At 34.4% G+C, this 11,722-nt stretch overlaps 1 protein-coding gene across 1 annotated transcript; it reads left to right on the top strand.

The window, feature by feature from the left end:
• The first annotated feature begins 10,271 nt into the window (after positions 1-10,271).
• On the top strand, positions 10,272-11,303 carry LOC101637834 (40S ribosomal protein SA-like). The gene is given in 2 exon segments (XM_012723186.1): positions 10,272-10,558; positions 10,560-11,303. Coding segments are annotated over 2 exon segments (936 nt in total). The 5' UTR covers positions 10,272-10,340; the 3' UTR covers positions 11,278-11,303.
• The last annotated feature ends 419 nt before the right edge of the window (positions 11,304-11,722 follow it).

The following is an 11,722-nucleotide window of genomic DNA, read 5'->3' as shown; positions in this document are numbered from 1 at the left end:
ATTATAACTTTATAGGGGTTGGCTTTCACCAGAAGAGATTATGTGTGTGTGTGTGTGTATTGTGTGTACATACATACATATATGTATACACACATATATAGTTTAGGAAACTTCAAGGATATGCTTGACAGTTTTCTTCTTTAATCCTCAGTGTTGTTGATGTGATGGACAAAAGTCAATTAACTGCTGATCAATAAAAGGTCATTTCTGATTTAGATGAAGTGTTTTGATTGGAAGGTATTTGAAATGTGTTTTTTAAGCTATTCATTAATACTTTGACACTGAAGATAATGTAATTAATTAAAGTAAAAGGATCAAATTACATAACAGAACATCACAGAAAAACTAAATGCTTATTATATGAAAAAAAGAAAATTATGTAATAGGCAGATAATTTAACTAATTGTCAAAAATTAATTGCTTGACTGCTGGTATTAGTAATACTGTTTTTTACTGCTATAAAATCAAAAGGACAACTGAAAAATATATATTTATAGTAGATGTTAAGTGTGTATAATATGCCAGACACTATGTAGAAAACTTTGAATATCACTTCTACCCCCTCATTAAATGTTAACTATCATCATTATCCTTATCCTCATATGGTTAACAGGTGGAAGAGTAAGTGTCTATAATATAACAACAAATTAAAGACATCTACTATCAGTTAAGTTTCTTAAGCCCATAATTATTTATTTCTGTGAAAATGAATACAAAGTGTCATTTACAATAAAATTATTTTCTATGATAATTTATATGTTGATTAAAACCAAAAGGAAGTTGCTGGTAGTTCATTTTATGTCTTTCATGAGTATTGATGTAAGATTAATTCAGAAATATTGACTGTCACATGTAGTAATCAAACAACTTTCTTTTGCTTTTATATTATAGTTGCTCAAATTTAATTCCTTCCAATTATGTCATCTGCTAAAAATGCTTGGCAAATATAGTTTTTAGCTGGCTAATCTATGGAATATACCAGAAAAATGTTAACGGTGATGTGAAGGACAATCTATAATAAGCAATACCAGCCTTTAGTAAAGTGATTTTCGATAACCACAATATCTTGAAGTGATCTCATGATCATCTTACAGATTTATACAACTACAAATTATATTAAAAACCCTACTTTGCCCTGGTTATGGAAGACACCACTAAATCATTTATAATTTGGTTCATTAGTTTCTAATCTTTATAGAACACATTTGTTTGACTTCCATTTACCTTTAAAAAGTATGCAACATAACAAGTTCCTGATGGTAGATGATTGTAGTCAAATTAGATGCCTTTGTCTCATTGAATCAACCTTAGCTAGACCCTGTGGAACATAAAAAAGGTTTTTCAAAACTATACCTTAATCAAGATCATGGTGAGGAATTCCACTTAGATGGGAAGGTGTATGGTAAGGAATGTCACTTACATCGTAAAGTAATTGCTTTTCTATTAACTTAGTGACGCATATGTAGATGCTAAATATATATCAGTGGCATTAAAAAAAATCCTTATCAATTCTTAACTTTCAGAGATAAGTTGTCAATGGAAAACTAAGACTATACTAACTGGTTAGCACTTAAGAAGTGTGAAGCTTTTGTTTACTTGGTAAAAGTTTCCTAACTTGCCAATGTGGGCACAATGAATTAAATATAATGTAAGTCAGTACTTCCTGGCACATGTTCAAATAGTTTTTTTATGCAAATGTTTTATAAATCTTAGGTCCCATATTTGACTGGGAAAAGTAAGGCAAGTGGCCTGGCTGACAGGTAAAAGAATATGTCCTCTTACGTGTACTACACATTTTGCTGGAAAACCTATACATCATTCTGGTACTTGCTTTTTATAATTCCTATTAATTCTATATATGGCCACTAAAATTTATTGGTCCCTTTTATATATATATATATATATTTTAACTAGACCATTTTATTGCATAGAAATTCCTTCTATGAAAGCACTACATAAAAGATGAAACTTTTGATCACCTATTTGACTACTCACAGTCTTGAGATTTTTGTTACTATTGCTGTTGTTGGGACAAACTCACCCTACAGATTGTCTACCAGGGTAAACCCCAGGGGAAACTGAGGTTTCACTTTCCCTATCCCACCCAAGGAAGGGTCTAATTGAGCAGGGAGTAGAAGCTACAAAAGAGACTGTAGGAATGAAGAATAAAGAAGAGCAGAAGCAAGAAGGACACCTGGAGGAGCCACATAGAGCAGAAAGACATGTGAAGCTGCACTCGCTTCTCAGCCTTGGATTGGGACCAGGTACCTGGGAGACATGGAAGGAGAGCTGTGAAACAGGCATGGGTGCAAGACCCTTGGGGAGGTTAACAGTGGCAGCCTTTATCTTGCTATTGACTTTGCTCCTTCTGTATGAGACCTGCTGGCCCCTTTTGCCCCTTTATTATGGGTCCCCATAAGAAGGTGCCTAACATTTGTAGCAAGATTTCAGACCTCAATGGCTCTGCTCTGGAGCAACCCATTTTAGGAGAACATTTACCAATAAGGGAATGAAGCATTTCCTATGAAGTTATTTAATCTATTCTTTCCCATCTCTTGTCTTCATTGCACACTGATTGCATTAAAGTCTTTTCTATTGAAGGTCCTATGCACTAGAATATGTTTTTGTCTTGAGGTCATGGAGGGCAGAACCTATTTATTTATTTTTGAAGATTTATTTATGTATATATATAGAACAGGGGTACAGACTAGAGGTGCAAAAGCAGTGAGAGGACTCACCAGAGGCAGAGCAGGGAACAGAACAGACAGATCTACTAAGTACACTGCTGAGGGGAGCAGTGGGCAGATTAGGAGAGGTCTGTCATGTCATGTGGGTCACTGCCCTGGCCAGGGATTTTACTAGTGCTGAAGTGGCTGCAGCAAGCTTCACAGTGCCACACTTTAACACTTTGCAACACCAGGAGGGCCCAAGGATGGCAGAACCTATTTAAAGCAGGCAGGTTTGGGGGGCCTGGGATGCCCCTCACCCTGCCCTACAACAATTGGAGAATAATTATCTATGAAATTGTTATCATCTTTCAAGGTTTTTGGTGAGTGGTAAGGGATAGTAAGTTTCAATATGAAAAACCACAGGCTTTTGAACAACAAAAGTAAGTCCGGAGTCTTCCAATTAAGATTATATGACTGTGGACAAATATGTCAAACCACTCTGACACAGTTTTCCTGCCTAAAAAGAGCATAAATTCAAGAAATCCCAGATATCTTTGTAGGAATACAACAAGACTTCAAACTAATATCAAGCCTACGTATTTTTAACTGAGGAACATATTGGACCATAATATATGAGCACCCTCATTTCTACTTATGTCATTGATTTGAATATAATGATTATCAATTCCAGCTCATTCTCTATTCTCTTCAATGGACACAAAAGTAAAGGTAGTAAAATAAGTTTCTAGGAATCCACCTAGTTCAATTACCCAATAAAAACTGAGTCTCTGGAATGGTTTATGATTGTACATCTTATTTTTATTATTGTTGTTAATGACTGTAAGATAGATAATTGTTTTGTTTATTTCTTTTTTGAAAACTATGTATTTTGCATAATGAGCTGAGGTATAGGCCAGTATTGGGGACAGAGTGGTGAGAGGATTTACCAGAGACAAAGTGGGGAGCAGAGCAGGAGGATCTACTGAAATACATACAGAAGGGCATAGCAGGCAAGACAGGAGAGGTCTGCTGCACCATGTGGGTCAGCTACCTGGCCAGGGATCAAGCTCATGCTGCAGTGGCTGTTGATAGCTTGATAGTGCTAAAGCTTTAACCACTGTGTCACCAAGAAGGCCCTGTTTTATTTATTACTCTACACAGAACTGAAGACTTTTGTGTCAGTGTAAAGGAATTTTCATGAATAAACAGATCTATGGGATTTAGAAAAGACCCTGAAAGAGAAAGAAGTCTTACTGAAAAAAAGGGTGAAGGCAAGAGGGGAGCTTTGAGTTCAAAAGAACTCAAAAGTTCAAAATTTTCTTCATCACAAGCAAATAAAAGGGACCAAAAATGATTTCATAAAATTTGCAAACACTTTCAAAAATTTTGGAGAAAGATCATATGTACCCATATAAAAATATACACATATTCATAAATATATACACATATATGTGTGTATATACAGATATATATACACAGTGATTAGTAAATAGTAATTGCAGATTAGAACAATTTGCTTGAAACAGAGTTAAAGATTATCTTGAGAAAACTAGTCAGCAACACAGAACAAGTTATTTAAGCTGTATCAAAGCAAGTAAAGAAAACATCATTTTTCACTCTTTTTTGAACTTAACTACATGTTTAACAGAACTGTTAAACATTAGAAAAGCTGAACTAATAAAAGTACCTACTTTATAAACAATAGAGATATTATCTATTATCACATGGCATACATTGATGTAAGTTTAATAAATTCAAGATGTTCAATATTAATTTATTTGTTAAGGCTTGAGATTTTATTGTATCAAGTATATACATTTTTTTAAACCATGTAAATGTCCCCAAATGTAAAGGTATCAATATAATCATTCTTTGAAGAAAAAAGCTAAAAGTATTTCAATTAGCAAGTTCCTAGATAACTACCATTATTGTACAATAAATACTAATTAACATGCTAATTTTGGCAATTAATTGATATCCAATCAACTTACTATAGTCATTTTGTTAAACATCAGTTAAATGTTCAAATTCTTTGCAAGTTCAATGTATTAATTAGGACAATAAAATTATGTTAATGTTTTTCTTGTTGAGATAATTATGTGGCAACTAAATTAACTTAGTCATTTAAGTTTATTACAATATCTTGTATTTAGTGTACAATAATTGTGTAACCTAATTTAGATACTGAAAAAGTACTAAGGTTTATGCAATTCTAGACTATAAAAGATAGTAAGATAAACATTTCCTTGGAAGAATGATATAAACTCTTTCTGTGGGTTTTATTCATTTTTGCATACTTAATGTGTAGTTATGACAATGTTTACGTGTGTGTATATATATATAATCTATATATATACTTAACAATATATGACTTTGAAATTACTTAAGATTTTTTTATAAATAAATTTAAAATGTATTCTAATTTGTCAGTAATTTTAGAAAATCACCACTTACTACATAGTGAACTTCAACTTATTCATAAGAGTCTTAGTTATCAGAAATTGTTCAGAAGTGAATCAGAATAAACAACTATCTGGCATTGTTAACTATGGAAAACATAATAGAAATGAAAACTGTTAAGGAATAAAATGCAAATATAGACATCTAAAAAGTGTGATCTTTTTCCCTTTTGCTACCTTAATACTTATAATCTGAATTAAAAATAAGCAATAGAGTATGTTTTTGCTTTATGTTTCCCTCCAGTTAGTCATGCAGACACTTGCCTCTTACTTATAAACTCCCTAGGAAAAATTGGATTTACTGTACAAAGTGGTCATATGGATAATCCATTTTTTCTGAAGACAGTAAAACTGTATGTCAGTGCTTTCTTTGATAATGTAAGTTGTTGGCTTCTATCACAGTGCTTTCTTTGATAATGTAAGTTGTTGGCTTCTATCAGCTCAGTCTTTATTCTCTAATTAGTTCCATCTCCAGGAAGTGTGGCATGAATAGGAAAGAGCAAACACCATAAGGAGACTGAATATATTTGTTTTACCAATAATTGTATTTTTTCTTTGGTTTTGTTTTTGGTGAGTAGCTGTGTAAATCATTTTTAATCAACTTAATGAAGTATAGTTCCTGGCTATAAGAAACTATATTTAGTAGGAAAATAGGCAGATGGATAAGATACTACCTATTCATACCTATAATGGTAAAAATAAGTACTAGATGCTCCACAAGGACAGAAGGAAGACACTATAATAGCAAGACAAAAGTAACAGAAAAAGTCATTTCAAGAGTGGTGGTACTTTAACTGAATCTTCAATAGCAGTAGAAGAAAAGAAGGCAGGATACATCTTTCGAATAAGCTGAATGATGTGTGTTACATCTTTACTATGCTCTAAAATTCAAAACGTACAAAAAATGAATACAACATAATCTAACTCATCAATTCACTTCATTAGACCACCACAACACTGAAAATATTATGAAACTGTCACTGATGAACATTTAATAACTGTATTTAATCAATTTTCAAGATGCTGTCATAGTTGAATCTTTCACACTATTTGTCAGAGGTGAGTGCCTCTTTTCCTTGAAATTCTGCATTCTGTTTCATTCCTTCCCTACATTATTATCCCTGATTCTCAAATTTCATTGTGAGCTCATTTCACTTTGTTTTATATTTAAATATTAGTATTGTTCTATATTCACTACAATTTGCTTTGCTCTTTGTTACCTTTCCTTCCCACTTCCAGCATTAATTTAGGAAGATGTCATTAACATCATTTGATCACACTTGCATTTATTTAAAAAAAAAAAACTTTAGTTTTGGGCTCAAAAGTATACAGATGTTTATACTAAAATCACTGTGTTATGAAGTACAGCTCTATTTCCTGAGTGAGTCATTTAAAACAGAAATCTGAATAATAATCGACATGTCTCTTTCCACCACCAGCTCCTTATATCCTTGATGAAATAAGTTCTGTTAAAATGTTTATCTTATAATTCATGTTTCATCTTTTCTATTTCTATATTACTACCTTAGGTAAATTCTTTTCATTATACTTTTCAACTACTGTAACAGATTCTAATTAGCTTTCCAAGATCTGTTTACATCCATACTCTAATCCAGTCTTCACAGTGTAACTAGAGTGAGGTCTGATCTTTGTAGTTTGAAATGTCAGTGCCCAGTTTATTAGCTGACTGATTCTGAATAAATTATCTGGTCTATTTAATATTTAGGTTTCTGATAGCTAAATGTGTTAAAATAATAAAATTACTGCAATTACTAGGAATAAATACAATCTATGTACATATATAATTATGCACACACACACAGATAGATAAAATCAAGTGGTAAACCATGTAAATATGGTTCATGCTGTCATGCACAATGCATTTTAATAGAGGATAAAGGCAAGGAAGTAGTAGCTATAACAAAATGCAAAGGTTGCTCCAGATGAATACCTCTTCATAAGGAGACAAAGAAGTTCCTAAATCAACTTCACTGGTAGCTTAGATAAGATTTCCAGCAGACACAGAGCCTCATTTTTTCTGATGACACAACAATACAATAGATACGAAGTTCTAAAGAAGAGTGGTGAAATTTTGTGTCAGAGCTGTGAGAGGAGATGCTCCCATCACAGACACAGAAGTGAAGTTGTTTTGAATGTTTGCATCATAGTCAGCATGAGGGAGTGTCCAAAGCCTGGCTCCAGGTGATAGCACAATGGCACACAAAAACTAAGCTCAATGAACTATAATTTTTTTTTTTCTCATCTGAGAATCCTGTTACTATCTTTTCCTACTTTAATTTTTTTAGTGCCTTCTTATCCTCAAGAGAACAATGTTTCAAATCTTGAGTAAGTCCAAGAAAGACCTCTGTTATCTCACTCATGAAGAGATTTCCAGCTTTATTTCTCATTCCACCTATCTCTCTGTTTTTTCCAACAGCACTTACAGAAAGGTCTGAGATCATGGAGAAGCCCCATCTCTGTTCATCCAGTAGAGTGCTTCTCGTAGGTATAGCTATTGATCCATTGGGCGCTTGTGATTACTGCAAATGAGGAACTGAATCTTTAATTGTATTTAAATTTAACTACCCACAGAGGCTAGTAGTTACCATATTGAATAGCACAGATCTAGGTTTGTTTAAAATAGCACTAGATCTAGAACAGCACAGATGTATTTGGAAGAGGGTTACAAGTGGTGAAAGGAATGGCCCGGGATTTCTGAAGGAATCCTTTTGCATAATGTTTTTTCATAGACCTTATGTTTATTTAGTATGTCATAGGGGTAAATTACATAACAATAAACTATAAAATTTTTCATGTAATTACTTAAGCCAGACAATTTATATTCCAATATTCTAAATATTGCAATATTGTGAAGTATATTGCTTCATTCCTCATAGACACTTGCTAACGCATATTCTCTAGGGTTTCATTCTACCCTTGACTGCCTGTTGAACACATTTATTGATCAAAACATAGCTTAATTGTCACTTTTTAAATGCAAGTACCACAGAAACACCTGAAACATTATGTAAGATAGATGAGATAATATCTAGAATCCTTTATACCCTAGGGCTTAAAGAAATTCAGCTGTCATCACCTTATATTCCTTTCCTATTTGCATTATGTAGTTTCTTCCAATCCTATTAAGCATAATTGATTTTATTTTCTTTTTCTGTTTTTTTTTTTTTAATTTATTCCACAAACAGTGCCACATACTAAGGATATGTGATTAAGTTCAAAAATCTCCTTGGTTATTAGACCTTGGTAGGGTGTGTGGTGTGGTATCTACATTTGTCAAGGTGTGAACTACACATTTGAAACTCACAGTGCTATAAACCCATTGGTTTATACCTCAATTTAATAAAAGAGCAAATAATCTCTACTGCCAAAGAGTTCATAGTGAAGGGAAGTTACATATACATACATTAACTAAGGAAATTAAAATGTAACTATAGACATAGATCCTATAGATGGACACTTGATAAATAGCTGATCACAAATAAGACATAAGAGACTAAAGTTCCTGAAGGATTCCTGAAGGGTGCATCAGATTTTCTGGATGACTTATTGTTTTTAGCAATATCGATGACATTCCAGATGTTACAAACTCTGATCTCATAAGGACCATATAAATTGCATGCAGTAACTCCCTTAGGAAGTAAAATAATGAATTTCAACAATTTATAATTTCCATTAGTTTTTACACAATTTATTAACCTTTTTATCTGACATTGCAGTTGAAATGACTGTGATGTTTTAAGTTTGAAATGTTACATATGAAGTTGTGTAGTAAAAGATATGAAATTTATTTCACTTCACTCAATAATTTCTGATGTTTTATATATTTTGTAAGCATGGTTTGTCCTCTTCTTTGAGAAGGGCTTTCATTAACAGAGGGCATATCTTACTTGAATTTATCCTTTGCCAGCAACACCTTACTCTTTATCTTCATCTTTTAAATCTGACACTTTGAATTTAATTTTTATCAGTTTTGCCATTCCCCTTCTTTTAGCTATATGGGAGCTTGGATATCTCTCCACTGTGTATTGATTTGGGGCCTTATTTAAATATTGTAAAAATGACTATTGATTGTCTGAAGAATGATTTTGAGGTGCTTTTCCCTCACAGCCTCCTTCACTCCAGTCTCTTCATGCTAATGGAGTGAGGGTGACTTTGACTGGGAAAGAACTGAATTAAACTGAGGTCATGATTATTGTGTGTCCTTGGAATTCTTTTCTTTTTACTGCCATGCTTTCTTTTTTTCCTCTCTTGCTCTTCCTGCAGTTTTGTACTACAACTTGTTCAGATATGCAACTATAGTACTGAGTCCAGCTTTGTATCCATGGCAGCAATTTCTGCCCTAGTTTTATCTGACTTTTCATTTAGTTCTTCTGAAAGGGCATTCATCCCTTTGTGGAAGAAGTTAATGAGGCGCTGGTACCAGAGCCCTGGTACCTATGTGCCAAAAACAGCATCTTGCAAAGCTGCAAGACACATGACCTTGGGGAGGAAGTCTTGTTGAGTAAATTTTGCATTTCAAATTTCCTCAAATATTGTGTTTTAATATTAAACTTTCAAAACCATCAAAAATAGAGGTGAATCGATTTTCAGTAAAAAGTTTCATTATTTTAAAAAAGCCTCTTTTCTCTATTTTTACCGATATTTCTTTGAGTTTCACCCAGTTTGGGGAAAATACAAGATTTGTGACTTCCACTGAACTACAATGATACCTTGATAGTTACAGGCAGGAAAACTTATTTTGCTTCTCAATTAATTACAAAGGAATCTCATTGCCCATAATATATTTGTCTCTAGGCATGATGATTTTTTTAAACCAACTTTAAAAAGGTTAGTAATTGAGAATATTGTGGTACAAAATAGCAACTCATGTAGCAAAGCTAATAAAATTCTACTAAATGATATGTGATTTAAAAATAAATAAAAAAGGAGCAGTGGTGAATAGTGTCTTTATGGCTTACCATAAAGACAGCTGAACTATATAGATGATGGCAAAAGAAGAGATACCATTTAAAATCAATTATTCCTTTTATTTATAATTTATGCAGATAATTATAAAGCTAATCAAAGTGAGGTATCTTCTTCAGATTAGAAATTCTGGTCACTGTATTACTAGCCTTTCCGCGCTACCCAGAGAGGGGTCCGTACGGCGTTGTTCTGAGTTCCCAGCGTAACTTAAAGGGAAACTTTCACAATGTCCGGAGCCCTTGATGTCCTGCAAATGAAAGAGGAGGATGTCTTCAAATTTCTTGCAGCAGGAACCCACTTAGGTGGCACCAATCTTGACTTCCAGATGGAGCAGTACATCTACAAAAGGAAAAGTGATGGCATCTACATCATAAATTTGAAGAGAACCTGGGAGAAGCTTCTGCTGGCAGCTCGTGCCATTGTTGCCATTGAAAATCGTGCTGATATCAGTCATATCATCCAGGAACATTGGCCAGCGAGCGGTGCTGAAGTTTGCCGCTGCCACTGGGGCCACTCTTATTGCTGGCCGCTTCACTCCTGGAACCTTCACTAACAAGATCCAGGCAGCTTTCCGGGAGCCAAGACTTTGGGCGGTCACTGATCCCAGGGCTGACCACCAGCCTCCCACAGAGGCGTCGTACATTAACCTGCCCACCATTGCTCTGTGCAACACAGACTCGCCCCTGAGCTATGTGGACATTGCCAACCCCTGCAATAATAAGGGAGCTCACTCCGTGGGTCCCATGTGGTGGATGCTGGCCCGGGAAGTCCTCTGCATGCGTGGCACCATCTCCCGTGAGCACCCATGGGAGGTCATGCCTGATCTCTACTTCTACAGGGATCCTGAAGAGATTGAAAAGGAAGAGCAGGCTGCTGCTGAAAAGGCTGTGACGAAGGAGGAGTTTCAGGGCGAATGGACGGCTCCAGCTCCCGAGTTTACTGCTACCCAGCCTGAGGTGGCAGACTGGTCTGAGGGCGTTCAGTTGCCTTCTGTGCCTATTCAGCAGTTCCCTATTGAAGACTGGAGTGCCCAGCCTGCCACTGAAGACTGGTCTGCGGCCCCCACCGCTCAAGCCACTGAGTGGGTGGGAACCACCACGGAGTGGTCTGAAGCTGTTCTTCCGACAGGAACAGAACGTGGAAGTAAGGTTAACGGAAAATAAACAGTTTTTAAAAGTTAAAAAAAAAAGTTATGTTACTAGGTTAATGCATAAATTTGTCAATCACCAAAATTATTTAACAGGAAAAAATTACAAATAATATCATGCACTTTAGATGAGCACACGTCAGTTTTTCACACATACACAAGAAAAACAATGAATGTGTGTCTAAAGTTCCAATTTTGTTGCCTTTGTTTTGCCTGTTGTATTTATATAAGCATTTTTTACTGTTTTTTAGCAAATCCCATTATACTGAACATGCACTGTTATTATTATATTTATTTTTAAACAATGTGTAATGGCATAATCTTAAATATGCAAAAGCCATTCTATTATATTTTCTTATTAGTGTTCAGTATCTTTTATATTTGGAATTTTGAAAAATTCAGTCTCGTTGCCATAGCAGTATAATTATATAGGGTCTTAATTTTCTTAAAATGTCTTCTTT

The sequence above is a fragment of the Condylura cristata genome, unplaced genomic scaffold, assembly GCF_000260355.1.
Source record: "Condylura cristata isolate star-nosed mole 26May11 unplaced genomic scaffold, ConCri1.0 scaffold00010, whole genome shotgun sequence".
NCBI classification, from domain to species: domain Eukaryota; kingdom Metazoa; phylum Chordata; class Mammalia; order Eulipotyphla; family Talpidae; genus Condylura; species Condylura cristata.
Note: the sequence above shows the minus strand (reverse complement) of the source record. Positions and strands in the feature narration are given on the sequence as shown.